This window comes from Microcebus murinus, chromosome 5 (genome assembly GCF_040939455.1).
Source record: "Microcebus murinus isolate Inina chromosome 5, M.murinus_Inina_mat1.0, whole genome shotgun sequence".
NCBI lineage: Eukaryota > Metazoa > Chordata > Mammalia > Primates > Cheirogaleidae > Microcebus > Microcebus murinus.
In genome coordinates this window covers 56,343,351-56,361,561 of record NC_134108.1, presented here as the reverse complement: position 1 = coordinate 56,361,561, position 18,211 = coordinate 56,343,351, and the positions used below count along the sequence as shown (strand labels likewise).

Below are 18,211 nucleotides of genomic sequence, written 5' to 3'. Positions count from 1 at the left end.
AAACTTTTAAATTTTTAAATCTTCTGTTGTATTCTTAACACAGAATAACTTGCAAAAGGGTTGTTTGCAAGTTGAGGGCAGGAAATAATTCAAGTTTAAGAAAGCAATATTAACTCTATAGAATATACCCTTATTTTAATTGCTGCAAAAAATGTAAAACAACTGCAACTGTCAAGAAGGTTAACTGGTTTGTGTCTAATAAAATTCTGTATCATTAGAGAAGAGGAATCTATCAAAAGACTATCACAAATCTTTTTTTCTTAGTATCAGTCTTGAGTGAAACTATAATTATAAACCTACAAAAGTACTTTTAGCAATAAAATTCCAAACAACTAGGAAACAAGGTTATTAGTCTACAATAGATTCAAATAAAGAGTCAGCAATTGCAATGAATGATTTAAAAAAAAATAGCAAAGTCAGTTCCTTCATATACTATATTACATGGTTCGTTTCTTCACATGTACAGTTCATACAGCTTCAGGCCTATAGAGTTCACCCTACAGCTAAGCTTCTAAAACATTTACCCTTTCCTAGTGAAAAGCCAATCCTTCTTTTATGTATTTAAATGTCTCCACAGCTTTCATCCATAATATGAAAACTGTTATTATGAATTTGTTTATAAATTTCAGCAACTTAAAAATAATTTCAAAGATGTCTGAAATACATAAAAATAGTATGAATAGCTATAACTTTTGCTCTTTTGTCTCTTGTGTCTTTCGAAGCAGAAGATGCATATACTACTAAATCACATTCAAGAAGAAACTAGAGTAATTTAAAGATTAAAAATAATTAAGTCCATCGTAGTAATAGAAACAGCTCCACATTTACCAAATGATCAGAATCCGTATGTTACAACTGAATTGTGTCCCTTCAAATTTCATATGTTGAAGTCCTAACCTCCAGTACCTCAGGAACTGACTGGATTTTAAGATAAGGCTGGCCCTTCAAAAAAAGGTGATTAGATTAAAATAAGGCCATTAGGGTGGGTCCTAGCCCCATCTGACTGGTACACTTATAGGAAAACAAATTTGGATACACAGACAGACACCAGGGATGTGCTCTCACAGAGGAAAGAAAATGTGAGGGCACAGTGAGAAGGCTGCCATCTGCAAGCCAAGGAAAGAAGCCTCAGAAAAAAATGAAACCTGTTGATCCCTTAATCTTAGACTTCTAGTTCCACAACTGTAAGAGAACAAATTTCTGTTGTTTAAGACATCCAGTCGGTGGTATTTTGTGTTATTTTGTGTAAACTAATTCTAAGAGTCTTTCCACTAAATATTTTGTAACTACATATATAGAATTTTGTAAAGTCTTGGTGTCACATACTCTCATTGTTTCTGTAATATTATTAAACTTGTAATTACACATAAATTATTTTGTACCTTTATAAGACTTATACAAGTTTACCCATCAGAAGAAATTCTTTGCCAAACCATGTAGCCCTAATTTGTAGTTCAGAAAATGCAGTTATCCAATCGATGTGGGAAACAGACTGAAGGAGTTCTTTCAGTAAGACAAAAGTGATATTCCAAAGTGATAACCATTTTGCTCTGGTGGGATCTAACTGTATTTACAGCAAGGGTAAAATTAGCACTATTTATTATAAAATTGACTCATGTAAGAAAACTTTTCCATATCATAATTACTACTAACGCATGGGTCGGTCTTTACTATAAATGTCAAAACAGAGCCTCACTCTGTCACCCTGACTAGAGTGCAGTGGCGTCACCATAGCTCACTACAACCTCAAACTACTGGGTTCAAGCGATCCTTTCTGCCTCAGCCTCCCAATAGCTGGGACTACAGGTATGCACCACCATGCCTGGCTAATTTTTTCTATTTTTAGTATGGGGCTTGCTCTTTTGCTCAGACTGGTCTCAAACTCCTGACTTCAAGCCATCCTCCCGCCTCAGCCTCACAGACTGCTAGGATTACATGCATGATCTACCTTGCCTGGTCTTATTTTTTGTTTCTTACTACAATTTATTTCTGAAGAATCAGTTATAAAGTAGCTTTTAAAATAAGTGTTTTTTAAGTCTTAAATGTCTTTCTTAACATTTTTTTTTACAAGCTCAAGTCAATTATAAGATCAATCTCTGAGTTCAAGAGTTAACATCCATATTTCCCATGTTAAGGTAGTGTTTCTGTTCATTTGATAAGAATTTTACCAGAGACAGATGATCCAGAGGCAAATTACTGGATTGAACTATAAAATTAACTGTTGCAGGGACTTTACCAACAGAAAAACTAAGAAAGGAGTCAATTTATCACAGTTCTGTTTATTCCTTTTGCCAATACAATTTTAAGTGCTTAACATAAGTATTCCCATAGGAATTATCAGTATACACATTCACCATTTAGTCTCACACTAAACAAGATAAAATTTCCATTTTAAGCACATAGGACTGAGAAAAACGACATCATATATGTGGCCCATGCTCTGTGGTTATAACAGTTTTCAACTAAAAAAATTACCTTTAAGTCAGCTACTTCTTCATTATAATTATCTTGCTTGGTGACATTTGAAAAGGAGCGCAAGGCTCCTGTGAGACGAGGTAAAGCCATCTATTATTCAATCAGTGATCCATACAACCAGAAACCTGAAACTGAAACAAAGCAATATGATATTTATCTGTTCAGAGGAGGTGGGAGAAGTAATCAAACTCAACAAATTGACCTATGCAAGAGAAAAAAGAAACTAATTAATTAAAAAAGCAACTGGTACCAATGTTGAATAATTTTCCTGACACATTTTCTACTCCTGGAGATTGTTTTTAAATAGCACATTGGCTATGGTTGGAGAAACAAAAAAGAAACAAACCCTTATTTCTAGATGGTACTATAACATTCCCTGAGTTCTACAGATTCCCCCATGCAGGACTTAAATACTATGTTACTATTGCCAATAATATTGAGAGAGATAAAAGCATTTGCCCATCTTTTCCCCAATTTTGTTTAATGCTCAATGGTTTCAAATTATACAACTTTCTAGTGGTTTCCCTCTGCTTGGAATGCTCTTCCCCTGGATGTTCACATAGCTAGCTTAACATAAAAATCTTGGCATATAAGATACCTCCAAAGACAGAGCTTTTCCTGACCACTCCATCTAAAAAACAGGGCAGCTCCCCAGTCACTATCTATCAAAGCACTAAATTTTAATTATCTTTATGGCACTAATTAATATATGACATTTTCTCATTTACTTACTGATATATATGTTGTCTCACCCCACAACAAGCAAGTTTCATGATAGAAAGGACCTTTATTTCACTGGTCTCCCAGCAAATGGAACAGGACTGTAGTATTTTTGGTACTCAATAATTATGTTAAATTAATAAAAGGAAAAAAATGAAAATAAGATAATGGTAACAGGGAGACTGGAGAATAGAGGAAAGAATTAAAGCAGCTGATGAAGGGGAAGAACACCCAGGGAAAAAGAAAAGTCAGATGACCTGGTCTAATCTCCTTAATAATATGCTAATAATAATATGTTAATAATATGCTGACAACTAAACAACTAACCTCTAGGCAAATAGGCTAACACTTTCCCGGTTGAAGACTGCTTATTATAAAACAACTACAATCTACAGATTTTTAAGGCCTGGCTACCTGAAGAACTTCACATAAGCTATACAAGTCCTTAAAGCATTTCTCAGCTAGGGATGATTTTTGTTCCTCCATGAGACAACTGGCAATATCTGGAGTCCTTTTGGTATCACAACTGGAAGGGAGTTGAAGGGGGACTACAGGCTTCTGGTGGATAGAGGTCAACTAAGAATTATCTAACCCAAAATGTCCAACACGGGAAGAAAAGTACTGGAGGGGAAAGGAGACCAGCAGGGAGAGGAGCATACAGTATGTCTCAAACCACTGCTCCTTCCTGCTTTTCCTCTTGATTGCTGTATTCCTGAAGTTATTAGAAAGTTTAATACTTGAAAAAAAACTGACTCAAATGAGAATTAGATACAAAATAACTATGTGAAATGTTTAACAAATAAAAGTGAAAAATAAAAAACTTCACTAGGCACATTTGAAAATATAACTTCTAGAAATAAATATATATAATTGTTAAATTAACTGAGTAGATAGGTTAAGCAACAGCTAAAGAGAAAAGTGGTGACCTCGGAAAGATTTGAAGAAACCCAGTATGCTGTCACAAAGTTTAGACTAAACAGAACAAATACAAACAAGTCAAAATACATTAATAATCACAATAAATATAAATAAAATAAACTTATTCAAAAGACTGACAGAATAAATTGTTAAACAAAAAACACTAGAGTTACATTAAAAACATAGGACAGAAGAAGTTGAAAGTTAAAGAAAATAATAAAATCTTCCTGCAAATAACCAAACAGCTGATATTGAAAATATCAGCTCAGACAAAATATACTTTAAATAATACAAAATATATTTTAAAAATAAAAGTATTTGGGATAAAAAATCTACAAAATAATAAAAGATACAGCTCACCAAGAAGACATAAAAGTTCTGAGTTTGTATGCTCTGATAAAATAGCCTAAATTATTAAATTAAAACAAATAGACTTGTAGGAGAAGTGACAAGTATAACATCAAAGTGGAAGCATAAAGACCTCAATTATTGAGCTTCAAGTCAATGACAGGTAAAAAATAAAATTATTAAAATTGGAAAAAAAATTTTTTAAAAACATCAATTATTGATAGGTCATGCCAACCGTCTCTTCACTCCCACCCCAAAAAAAGCAATAAAGCTATAGAGGACTTGAACAATGCAATAAGGCAATAAGTTAGATTTTACAATCATATACAGAAACTTGTACTTAATGATTAAGAATTACATATTCTTCTCAAGTACATGTGGAACAGTTAAAAATGGTCTAGGTATAGGAGGCTATAAAGAATAGGAGTCAGTAAACTTTTCTGCAAAAACAGAGCAGAAAATAGTTTAGGATTAGCAGGCTACTGCACTCTCTGCCATACATTCTTTGCCTTTTTTTTCTAAATGACAGTTTAAAGTATAAAATCCATTCTTGAGCTCAGGTTGACTAGTTTCTGACCAGATAAAAGTATTAAAAACATACATAATTACACTATAAATCAGCAAGGAATTGATATGAAAACTGGGGGAAAACAGTGGATTCTCTACATCACACTAGAGAATTTTAATCAGAAAACTAAAATGATCCAATCTGCAAATAAACTTCTTAGCTAGTTGATTTAGATTTCAACTGCCCACTGGGAATGAATTCAGGAGAGCATTTGTTGAAACAAGATGATTCAGGGAATCACATCTGGATTTTTCTAACACTGGGTAACGCCTTGGAGCATTTATAAGAAAAAATGAAATCAGTAGTCAGTGGACAGCATAAAACAGAAATTCCCAAACTTTATTTTACACACTAAAGTCACCTGGAGGGCTTCTTGAAACAAAAATTGCTAAGGCTCCCCCCTACCCTTCACTCCCAATGTTCCAATTAAGCAGATCAGATGGCACTAAGATGAGGTGTGAGAATTTACATTTCTGACAAGTTTGCAGATGAAACAGATGATCAAGGACCATACTTGGGAACCACTGTCTTAGAGATGATGTCTTCTATTCTTAAATAACCATTCAATTTTGCTTCAAGTCAATATAACAAAGGAGAAAATTCACCTATTAAGAAATCCGTGGCCTAAAATGTGGTATATGTATACCATGGAGTACCACTCAGCTGTAAGAGACAATGGTGATATAGCACCTCTTGCATTTTCCTGGATAAAGTTGGAACCCATTCTACTAAGTGAAGTATCCCAAGAATGGAAAAATAAGCACCACATGTACTCACCAGCAAACTGAGTATTAACTGATCCAATTAACCAATTAACTGCAATTGGTATTAACTGATCAACACCTAAGTGGACATATAGGAATAACATTTATCGGGCATTGGGCAGACGGGAGCAGGGAGGAAGGGATGGGTATATACATACATAATGAGTGTGATGCGCACCATCTGGGGGATGGACATGCTTGAAACTCTGACTTCGGGAGGGAAAGAGGGGGAAAGGCAACACACGTAACCTAAACATTTGTACCCCCGTAATATACTGAAATAAAAAAAAAAAGAAATCCATGGCCTCTATTTAGATCCCTCCTACCAGTTTTTCTCAACTGAGGTCTGTGAAGAGAGTAAAATTGTACTGAAAGTGACCTGAGTGACTTTTTTCTCAATTCTCCCAAGAACTATACATAGTTAATATCATCCATAAAGACTAAGCAAAGCATACAGTGGATGCCTTGGGGCACTGAGGTTTAAATTCTCTACCCACATAGAAAGGCTGCAAAGGTATTCATGATGACTGAAGTCGTAAGTCTTTAAAAAAAGGTTCTGACACTAAACTGAACATATTCTGCCTCAGAACCTACCTTTTACCACACAAGTTAGTGCTTTCAAACTGTAGTATCAGAACAAGAGAAATACGATATTGATATAGGAACACCGTGCCTCAGGCATGGTCTTAGGAATAAGTGGGATACTTGGGGCCACTACTTCCAATGAAGGTAGGAATACTTCATTGATTTTTATTCTAACTCACAAACCTAGCAAATCCTAACAAAATAAGATAATATACTCAACCTCTCAGAGGCAATCTAACAGTAGGACCTGGTAATGAGGTCACATTGTTATACACCACACTAACAGGAAACTTTAAAGCACCCTGAGATTTCATCAGGATCAGCAAGCATTATAATTGATAGAATGAAGGAAAACACATTAGTTGATTTGCTGTGTTTTATCTGTTTTCTTCTTCAGGCTGAATGACCAACATTAAATATGGTGTAATCGCTCTTTAGCTCATTGTCACCCATAAATAATTTATTCGCAAATATTTGAGTTTTTCCTATCTACCAGGATCTGTACTAGGCACTGGGTATAAATGAGGTTTACAGAACTTTTTTTTAGGACTCATACTTTGTACCAGTAAAAAGAATCCTAACGTTTAAGTGTATGTGGAATATATTAAAGTCAAATTGAGAAAACAAAATTCAAATCTTCGTTTAATCAGTAAATATTTATAGATCATCCATCATATACTAGAAACTTTATGAGGCTCTAGATATTGAAAAAAGAAAAAATTTTGGTATGACTACACTTGCCCTCAATGATGAGTTTACAGTACGGTTTTGAAGAAAGAAAAATAGTTGCAATAATAATAATACTACAACTGTAAGAAGACTGGGAAGGAGCATCTCAAGGTAGGGGAGGGCATGGGAGATATGGAGGTAGGCGGCTGAGCTTGAGCTGAGATTTAAAGGACTTCAATTAGCCTGGTAAAAAAGAAAGAAAAGGTTATTCCAAGAGGTGAAAGTATGAAGGAGAAAACTAAAATAACATACCTATTCATTTAAAAATCCCTACAGAATGTATATTTGGAGAGTCATGAAATAAGGCTTTAAAGATGTAAGTAGAGACCCAACAAACATGTCTCAAATTAGACACTTTTCATCCTGATAACCGGAGTCATTGAAAAAAATTTAGCATTGTAGAAAATTACTCAGACTTATGTGTGATGAACAGATAGAAGCAGGATCAAACTGGAGACAAGTAAGCCAGTTGGAAAGTTACTTCAATAAACCAGGAAAAAGAGAAAGACGACAGAATTAAAGCAGGGAAAAGCCAAAAAAGGATAGATTTAAGTGACTATGTTTGGAAGATACAATCAACATGGAATAAGATGTGAAGATGAAGGGGGAAAGGAGCAGGGCACTCAGGAGAGGCTGAAAAGTGGAACCTATGTATAGAGAGAGGATACAGGAAGAGGAAATACTGTTTGGATAAATTTTGTTTTGGAAAGTCTGAATTATGGGCCATCAAGTGGGATGTAAGTTTTAGACTTCCTACCAGAGGTCTGAACTGGAAATACAGAATTTAGTGTTATCGCTCCATCATAGTTAAAACCATGGATGAACATAATATTCCTTTAAATCAAGTATACATAAACCTGTGGACCTTCCTCCTAAGAAAACAGACATACACACATATAAACAACATTTTCTACTCCATTTCAAAGGCTGCATGAATGCCCTGACATCCATTCATGCTGTCTACCCTTAAAAGCCTCCTGAGAGTAGAAAGTAGAGGGTTAGGGACAGAGTCCTAAGAGATCTGCAAAGGAGCTGTCATATAGACAAAGTGATACCACAAAAGAAAAAGTTTCAAATGCTATGATACAGAGTTCATTGTACTTTCCACTCTAAGGTCCTATATGACTTTAGCATAAATAGTTTCAAAAGAATAGTGTGAGAAGGCAAATTTCAGCAGGTTGAAAGATAAAGCAAAAGGGAGAAAAGAGAAAAAACATGGGTACATGCTATTCATTCAAGGAACCTGGCTGAGAAAAAAACAGGACATAGTGAAATAATAGGGTTAAAACTTTCTTAAAATACAAGATAGAATTGAGCACATTTTTATAATCAGGGGACAATCCATATAGAGAGGGAAAGGTTGAGTGATCAGGAGAAAGACTATGAATGATGGAGGAAGGTCCCTGAGAATGTAGGAAAGAATCTGAAGAAAAGTACAGGTCTAGACAGACTTGGATGAAAGAGGGAGCACTAAGGAGGGATGAGTGGAACTGCAAATGTTTGGTGAAGCAGAGGGTGAATGGGGAGAGAAAAATGTGATAAAATGGAGTTCTATCAAAATGACTTCTAGGGTTGTTTTTTTTTTTTTTTTAATATGCTGACACTATTCAAAAAGATGATGAGGTGGAATTTTTCAAGATGGAGCCAAATGTTTGAATCCTGCCATCAACAATAAGAAAGGAAACTGATTAACACACCAGAAAAGGATTTTCGGGTAGCAATGAATGTTCAGCTCATATTGGTAACCATAAATTTAGAGTAGCAACAATCTGGCATAGAAATAAATTGGTATGATCCAGGGTTAAGGTTTCATAACACAGGAGCAAAAGGACAAGTGATTAAGTGCTAAATTTGAGGTCCAGACAAGACATGTTCATGATTAAAATTCCTAGTTTACAAGATCAGAGTGAATAAGCATTAAGATAAACTGGCTTACACAGCAGTCATTACCTCAGTAATTTTTATTCCACATTTAGTATGGCCTACTAAATGACAAATACATAAGTGAAAAATTCCTTTAATAATAAATATATAACACTTCATAACAAATATAATTCTAAGGGATTGAAACCGTAAAAGCCTATTTTTGTTGGTCAAAAGTACCCACCATGATTATCTGAATGAATCTTTAAATTGGTGATGAGAAATATGTACAAATAAAAAAAATGGTCTTGAAAAAGTAATAGCCCTTTTTAACATTCTAAATAAGGAGAAAAATATCTAACAGCAGTATATTTCCCTTTGTGAAATAATAGTAACCAATAATCAATCAGCTAGCATTCTGGCATACATTATTCTCAAGTACCACATAGAAAAATTATAAGATGTATTCTTCATATGTCAAATCTGTGCTCCTGAACACTTAAGAGGGTAGGGCTGCTTGATAGCAACTTTAGGAAAATAAAGTTACTGTATTTTTCATTATAAACAAATAAGAAAATCTCCAGAACAGCCAAACTTTATTTCCTAATAAGTATTAAGTCAGCCAGTTACTTGCTGGCAATTATGTATACTGGGGAATTATTAGTCAAAAGTCAAAGTAATATAGTGCAGATAAGGGATAAAAACACTGAAATAATGGAGCAGATTATAAATGGAGTAAAATTAGAATTTAAGCCATGCACAGTGGCTCATGCCTGTAATCCCAACTACTCAGGAGGCTGAGCTGAGGGGATCACTTGAGCCTAGGAATTCAAGGCTGTAGTGATCTGATTGTGCCACTGCAAGCCAGCCTAGGTGACAGAGAGGGACTCCATCTCTAAAGCAAAAACAAAATCACAGAATTTAGAATTTTAATACTTAAAATAGGATTTTGTACCCATAAACTAGAATATTTATATTTTTTTGCACCTTTTAAAAACAATCAAGTTGTAACACAGTTAACACTATCAAGATTAGAAGTCAGAAAATACCAGCCTTATGAGATGCATTATATATATAATCCTGTATTATGCCATTTCCAAAGTGAGTGATTTTTCATGATATATCCTAAAGAGAATTTTAGCCTTTTACTTCTTACTTGTTTTGGACCTTATTGCCATCAATTGGTTAAGAGTGGGTTCACATCATAGGCAAATGTACCTTATTTGAATATATCAAAAACAGTAGGTTAAAAAAAAAAGGCGTAGACAGACAATTATACTACAAATTCTACCTATCATTTCATGTATTGAATACTTGCTCCAGAGTGAATAATCATTAAACATAAGACAACTTGTTCACCTGGAATTCATCTAAAGAAACTGTCTGCAGTTCCAGGTCTGCAAGAAAAACATGGCTGTGTAAGACATACTGAGAGAGACAGTATGTTGTGCCAACCTGGTGTCCTCTTAAAGGATTTTCAAGGGTTTTGTAATTATTCGTAATTTCCACCTAACAAGTTCACCTTATTTTTTTACTTAAAACCAAATCACATTTTTACTAAAACATTACACTTTATGAAGCGGACTTCATACTTTTTTAATTTTTAAAATTATTATGGGTACATAATAGTTATATTATCTTTATAGGGTACATATGAAGTTTTAATACAAACACACAATGTAAATTAATCAAATCAGGGTAATGGCATATCTACCACCCCAGGTATTTATCATTTCTTTGTGTTAAGAACATTCCAATTCCACTCCCTTAAAGTATACCCTAACTTATTGCTGATTAGTCATTTTGTTGTGTTACCCAATATTGTTCATTCTATCTAATAATCTAACTATGTTTTAATACCCATTAACCATCTCCACTTTATCCCCCTTTCCACTACCCTTCCCAGTCTATGGTAACCACCAATCTACTCTGTCTCCCTGAGATCAACTGTTTTTAATATTTAGTGCCCACATATGAATGAGAACCTGTGAGATTTGTCTATCTGAGCTTGGCTTATTTCACTTAACATAATGTTTTCCAGTTCTATCCATGTTGTTTCAAATGGCAGGATTTCATTCTTTTTTGTGGCTATACAACATTCTGTTGTGTATATGTACCACAATTTCTTTATCCATTCATCCATTAACACTTAGGTTGATTCTAAATCTTGGCTATTGTGAATAGTGCCACAATAAACATGGGAGTACATCTATCTTTTCAATATACTGATTTCCTTTCTTTTGGAACTAGACCTAGCAGTGGGATTGCTGGATTGTACAGTAGGGCTATTTCCAGTTTTTTGAGGAACCAGCACACTATTCTCCATAGTGGTTGCACTAATTTACATATCCACCAACCGCAAAGAAGGGCTCCCCTTTCTTCACATCCCTGCCAGCATTCATTATTGCCTGGCTTTTTGATAAAAGCCATTTTAATTGGAATGAGATATCTCATTGTAGTTTTGATCTGCTTTCCTCTAATGACTAATAATGTTGAGAATTTTTTCATATACCTATTGGCCATTTGTGTGTCTTCTTTTGAGAAATGTCTATTCAGATCCTTTTGCCCATATTTTAATCGGATTATGTGACTTTTCCTACTGAGCTGTTGAAGCTCCTTATATATTCTAGTTATTAATCCCTTGTCAGATGGGTAGTTTGCAAATATTTTCTTCCATTCTGTGGTTTGTCTCTTCCCTTTCCTGACTGTTTCCTTTGCTGTGCAGAAGCTTTTTAGCTTGATGTGATACCATTTGTCCAATTTTGCTTTGGTTGCCTGTGCTTTGGGGGTATTACCCAAGAAATCACTGCCCAGACCAATGTCTTGAAGCATTTCCTCAAGGTGTTTAGTAGTTTCACAGTTTCAGGTCTTAGAATTACGTCTTTAATGCATTTTGTTTTGATTTTTGCTTATAGCAAGCAATAAGGATCTAGTTTCATTCTCCTGCATATGGATATCCAGTTTTTTCTGCACCATTTATTGAAGAGACTGTTCTTTCTATACAGTAAGTTCTTGGCAACTTTGTTGAAGGTAAGTTCACTATATATGTGTGCATTTATTTCTGGGTTCTCTATTCTGTTCATTGGTCTATGTATCTGTTTTTGTGCCAGTACCTGTGATGTTTGGTTACTATAGCTCTACAGTATAATTTGAAGTCAGGTAACAGGATTCCTCCAGTTTTGTTCCTTTTGCTCAGGATGGCTTTGGCTACTCTGGGTTTTTTGGGGGTTCCATATAAATTTTAGTATTACTTTTTCTATTTCTGTGAAGCGTGTCACTGGTATTTTGATGGGAACTGCACTGAATCTGTAGATTGCTTTAGGTAGTATCGACATTTTAAACAATATGGATTCTTCCAAATCATAAGCATGAAATATCTTTCCTTTTTGTTCATCCTCTTCTATTTCTTTCATCAATATTTTACAGTTTTCATTATAGAGATCTTTCACTTTTTTGGTTTAGTTTGTTTCTAGGTATTTGATTGTATTTGTAGCTATTGTAAATGGGATTACTTTCTTGGTTTCTTTTTCAGATTGTTTACTCTAACGAGTTCACTTTAGATCCTAACTCATTCTTAAGCAAGAAGCAACTGCTCTTGAATGGTTCTCAATCAAGTTAAAAATACATTTGGAGTATGGAGAATAGAGACACAAAGATAATATACAGATGTATATTTTTCATATAACAAAATATATAATGTTTAAAAACAACTAAATTGGTATATAGCTCTTATTCTCTAACTTATTCGCTTTACTTATATTAACTCCAGGTTTCCTACCCAAAAGTGGGAGAAAATAAAAACCTAGCCAGGTTCATAATGATGAATCAGAAAGTTTTTATATTATGGAAGACTCCTAGTCATATATTAATTTTACTTTTAGCAAAGAATAAAAAAATAATTTTCTTTAAATGTCCTTGGGCAAACAAGTGACTAGAATATTTCAGCATCTGATGAGGACAAAAATAGTCAGAAAGAATATCCCACAAAGATCAAACAAGCACACCCATTACTCTCAAGAAAACATGGAGTAGATACACCATATATTAGGCAGTGCATATTTTAACTCTTCCCACAATGGTCCAGTGCAAAAGCACCTGACACTATGGTAATTACTCTTTTGTCTTTGGTTTGTGTACTCTTCTTTCCATATTTAGTTCATGCTCTTAAAATAACCAGGTATAACAACATTGGTTTCTTGAGATATCTCCCTCTTCTTGATCATCAGTTATGAAACTGCCCTTTATGAAATTAATAAAAGACCATAAGGTGGGAACTGTGCAGTAGGGGCTAAAACTCTGCAAAGATATAGGCATAGCTAAAACACACACACACACACACACACAAACCAGCCATGCTTCCTTATAATTGCTTGCTACTCAGGAGGCACACAGCTGATGGTCATGAAGATTCTTAGCTTTCTTTATTGCTGCGATAGATAACACCATACTTGTGAAACCTAAGGCTGGTCTTTGAGATATTTTCCAGACCCCGTATGCCAGTGGACCAACTGACCCAACCAGGCTCATGGCCCATATCAAGGAACCAACTGAACTGGTCTTGCCACCTAGGAACTGACTCAGCACAAGAAGACAATTTCTGCTTCCTAACCCTAGGAATTCATCTCTTGCCAATTCCCTATCCCTTTACTCACCAAACTATCTAAAAACTCTGGCTCCCAAATCCTCAGGGAGATGGATTTGGGAAATTCCTCTCAACTCCTCTTCTCGCATGGCACCTATGATATTATACACTTTGTCTGCTGTAATATCCACTGCCTCAGTATATTGGCTTCCTGTTCAGCAGCAAACAAGGAACTTGATTGGACAATAACAGTTATGTGTGACTACACTGTGAAGATTACATTTTCAAGAGACCCAAACTCTGAGAATCTACCTTTGCATTTTCATTTTCAGACTTAGAATCAAACAAACCCTTCCTCTAAACTACAGTTGTCAGACTTAACAAATAAAAATACAAGATACAGAGTTAAACCTGAATTTCAAGTAAATAAATAATTTTTTAGTATAAGTTTGTCCCATGCAGGTTTATCCCAAATACTATATGGAGCATACTTATACTAAAAAATTATTTGTTGTTTGTCTGAAATTCAAATTTAATTCTGTATCTTCTATTTTACTTGGCAACCCTACTCTGAACATTTTAAAATCTGTCTTTCTTCACTCTACTGACAAATACTAAGTCCTTTTAAGTCTAGGGTAATAACCAAATTTTGAAATAGGTACCAAATTTTTAAAAGTTTTAGTGGAAAAAAGAACACGAAGTAAAATATCTAACTGGCCTACAGTAGCGTCACACTTAATAGACCATTTGTAAGGGCAAACGCAAAGCCTTGGAACACCAAGTACACCAGGGTGAAACACTAAAACCTCAAGATGGTATCCACCTAAAAAAAAACAGTAGAGAAAATTATCTCTAAATATATTGGGTTTACTATGGAATATAATAGAATAATAATTATAATCCAGCCACCAGTGCATTTGGGAAGGTAACAGTAAAGGGGATCTTTTATTAGCAAAAGAGATTTACATAAACTGCTTAGAAACAGATCATGGGTTCCAGGGGTTCAAAGCCAGAGTTGTCACTTCATTAGAGGAAATGCCATTACTAATTTATGGCTGTCCAATATCTAGTGGCAAGACTTACCAGAGCACGAGAAGAATGGAAGAGGGTTTTTAGAATGTCCTTGAAAACAGTTCTTATCTCAGACATGTAAGCATAAGACTTCCTCTCCTTTGGACCTTCCAGGCCCTATTTTGTCTGGACCTGACAAAAGTGATTAAATCTGGAATCTGCAACTTTCACAATAGTAATCTAGAAATCAAGGAATGCTATAACCTAATCAATGCTCATAACCATTTGAAAAAGGAGTTAACCAATGTACTTTAGTCCACATTTTATCCAGCACTGATAAAAGAAAGTAACTGCATCTGGTGAAAACAGTTTTATACATTCATTAATTCATTCAAGAAAAAATATATTCAAGTCCTAGGGATTAAGTGATTAAAAAGCTGCTAAAGTGAAACTGCCCCTCCTCTCCTTATCAGTGATATTTTCTTCTCCACTGGATCATTTCCAAAGCTTAGAAACGTGCTGTAGCAACTTCCATATTAAAAAACTTCTGTTGACTCCCACAGCCCTCTTCACTTAACACCCCACCTTTTGGCTCCCTATCTACAGCAAAAACTGTTCAGCAGAGATCAAGAATGCTTAAGCCATGAAAAATTAATTCAGACAACTAAAATTATTTAGCCTACACTAAATGGCATCCCTAAGGATCATTTTTCTCATGCAAGACTGTAATACTTTATAACCATCATTAAAAATAAAAGATACAACATGAACTAGAGCACAATCCAGAACAGAATCTCGAATTTTGAGAATACTTTTAAAACCTGAAAAATGATTTCAATCTTTGAAACATGAATTCTGGCGATGGAGATATTGGCTATTCAACCTAATCTTACTTAGGAAAAGACAGAAAATTAATTACCAGTTTGAACTGCACAGGCGGTATCACTCATATCAAACTTTTAGCTGCCCCTAGAACTATGCTTCTTTTAAACCAAAGAATAGCGAATACATGAGCACATTGCATTTCATGAAGAAGTTAACTTATGATAAGAAACCTATTTAAAAACAACTACACAGTATCCACAAAGCCTCCCTAGCACACACATACACATACACTTTTACTTATTTCAAAATGGTATTCTAGGTTGTTCCATTGCTAACTTCACCCACAATCCTCCACGGTCAACTATCCTGTCTACTTTTCAATGTGTGGGGGAAAATACAAGGAGGAAGATTTCTCTCCCAAAAAATCTAAGGGCCGAAAACTAAGTTACGAAGGCTTTGTAACAGAAAAAATAATAATAATAATGAAAGTAAATTACGCACAGGAAAGAAAAATCACTCCATCTGACCACGCTGTGGCCTAACAGCTGGGCAATATGTGGCCTGAGTTCATTTTTTTGCCCTTACCCCACCTACAAACTCCAGGAGTGAGACGGGCAGTGATGACAGCTTGGGACTTGCCCCTGAGGCAGAATGAGGATCGCCCGGCGAGCTCCCCTGGTCTGGCCCCACGCTCCACCCGCTTCCCCAGGCCGCGACACCTCTCCTCCTCCACCCACCTCCTCCTCCTCACCTCTTTACCCTGGCTCACGCGCTTCCCATCACCCGTCTGCTCCTGTCTCCGCGCCTCCCTTCCTTTCGGTTTTAACTTCCCACGCGGTGGAGACCGCAGGGCAGGGTCAAGGATACCAGCGTACAACTGCACCGCCGCGTCCTCGTCCGCACCCAACGCCGGCCTTGCTGGGGTCGCTCCTAGCCACGGGGCGCCTCGCGCTAGGACCTCCAGACGCCGGACAGACCCACACACTCGGAGAGGAAGGAATGGGTGGAGCGGGCGCCGGCTTACACGTCAGCCGCCCACAGCGGCGCCAACGTCGGTACGTCGGCACGTCGGTTCCCCCGACCCAGCCTGCGTGCGCGCGCCGCCGTCCAGCCTCCGGCCCCGAGCGCTCGGAGGAGGGATGCGGAAGGGCTCGACCGGAGGCGAGGATGCGCCTTCGGGCCGTGTGGGCGCGCAAGTGCGCGTTCCCGAGGACTCAGTAGCGTGGTGGATACCCGCGCTGAGCCTCACCTGCTAACTCCAGCTGTCTACCCGCTGAGTCTTCCCTTGCATTTACTTCAGTCGTTCGCGTCTTTTCCCCGCCCTTCCCCGTAAAGTGAATATGTGAAGGAAATAATTCCTATTCAAGGTGAAAGAGAAGAGCAGTATAAATGAAGAAGAACTGGATAATGCTGTCTTCATCATCAGTCAGAGCCCTCTAGCTCTTGGACACTTTAAACACAGTTCTCTGGTCTCAAGTCCAGCTTTCCTAAAGCTTTCTAGATTCGCAGCTTAGTGTTTACGAAGTTATCTCTAACGGTTGGCCCCTTGGTTGGAGTACCTCCACCAAAACCAGAAAGCCAGAAGATTCTTAACTCCATTGAAAAAATGAAAGACATTAAGAAAAACTAGCTAACATGAAGAATCGTGTGTTGTATGTGTGTAGAGTTCTGGATAAAAGCCAAGGATGCAAAAATGGTATGAATGCGTTGTGGCTCTCCTCTTCCATCCCCACCTTTCCTCACATTCCTCAGGTAATGTGTCCCGCAGCCTGGTAGAACTGTGTTTTGTAGAGAGGCAGCCAATAGTGATCCAACTATGTTCTTCACTGGCCAGACCACATCTGAAGTGCTGTCTTCAGCACTTTAAAAAGACCGCAGTCAAGTTGGGATTATTTCAGCAAAGAGAAAAATGATGAAGAGAACCCAGAAGCATGACAAGTGAACAAATATTGATCCAAGCTGTGAAGGTTTACCTAGAAGAGAGATAAATACTGGACTGTCTGTAAACATGAAGAGACCCATCATGTGAAGTAGATTTGTTTCACGTTGCATACTACAGAGAAACAGGTTCCAGACCTGAAAAGAAGATCCCTTTCTAGGACTAGCCAAATGATACCTTAATACACTGGATTTGACATCAAGTAGATTCTGAATGCTCACTTAATAGGGACTTGGTACAAGGGAGCCACACATCAAGAGAAGAATTCGTTGATGGCTATGTTAAAGTTATTTCCAGCCTTGAGATTCCATGAGTCTATGGTTATGGCCTTCAAAGAGTTTACAAGTTAGTTTATGAGACAAGACAAATTCATCAAAAAATAAATAATGCAAGAAGTCCACATGATAATGGGAGGTGTTTACAATAAATGCTAAGAATTCACATGACAGCTTATTCCCATCACAGTTCCAGAGGCTTAAAGGAGAAGAAAGAAATTGAAAATATACTGCCTATAACTGCCATATAAAGTAGGGTAGCCACTAGCCAAATGTGGCTATTGACACTTGAAATGTGGCTTGCCCAACTTGAAAAAGGAAATAAGTTCAGAGTGCATACCAGATAAACAGATTTAGAAAACAAATGTAAAATATCATAATTCTTATGTGGATTACATGTTGAAATAATATTTGGCATATGTTGGGCCAATAAAATATATTAAAATTAATTTCAACTGTTTGCTTTTAATATGACTTCTACAAAATTTAAAATTACATGGTGGTTTGTTTCATATTTCTATTAGACAGTCCTTGCCTAGAAAGAAATACAGCCAGCCCTCCATATCCATAGATTCTATATCCATGGATTCAACCAACCTTGGATTGAGA

At 36.3% G+C, this 18,211-nt stretch overlaps 1 protein-coding gene across 3 annotated transcripts in view; it reads right to left on the bottom strand.

Annotated features, from left to right (window-relative positions):
• The window catches only part of ASCC3 (activating signal cointegrator 1 complex subunit 3), a 318,336-nt gene extending 301,907 nt beyond the window's left edge, over nt 1-16,429 (bottom strand). Inside the window, exons 1-2 of one of the 3 annotated variants that reach the window (XM_076003099.1) lie at nt 16,140-16,429; nt 2,476-2,606 (exon numbers count right to left, since the gene is read on the bottom strand). In XM_076003099.1, the coding sequence (XP_075859214.1) occupies nt 2,476-2,565 (90 nt within the window). In that variant the 5' untranslated portion in view covers nt 2,566-2,606; nt 16,140-16,429. The other 2 variants (XM_012738813.3, XM_076003097.1) reach the window with 2 other exon arrangements.
• Nucleotides 16,430-18,211: the final 1,782 nt, after the last annotated feature.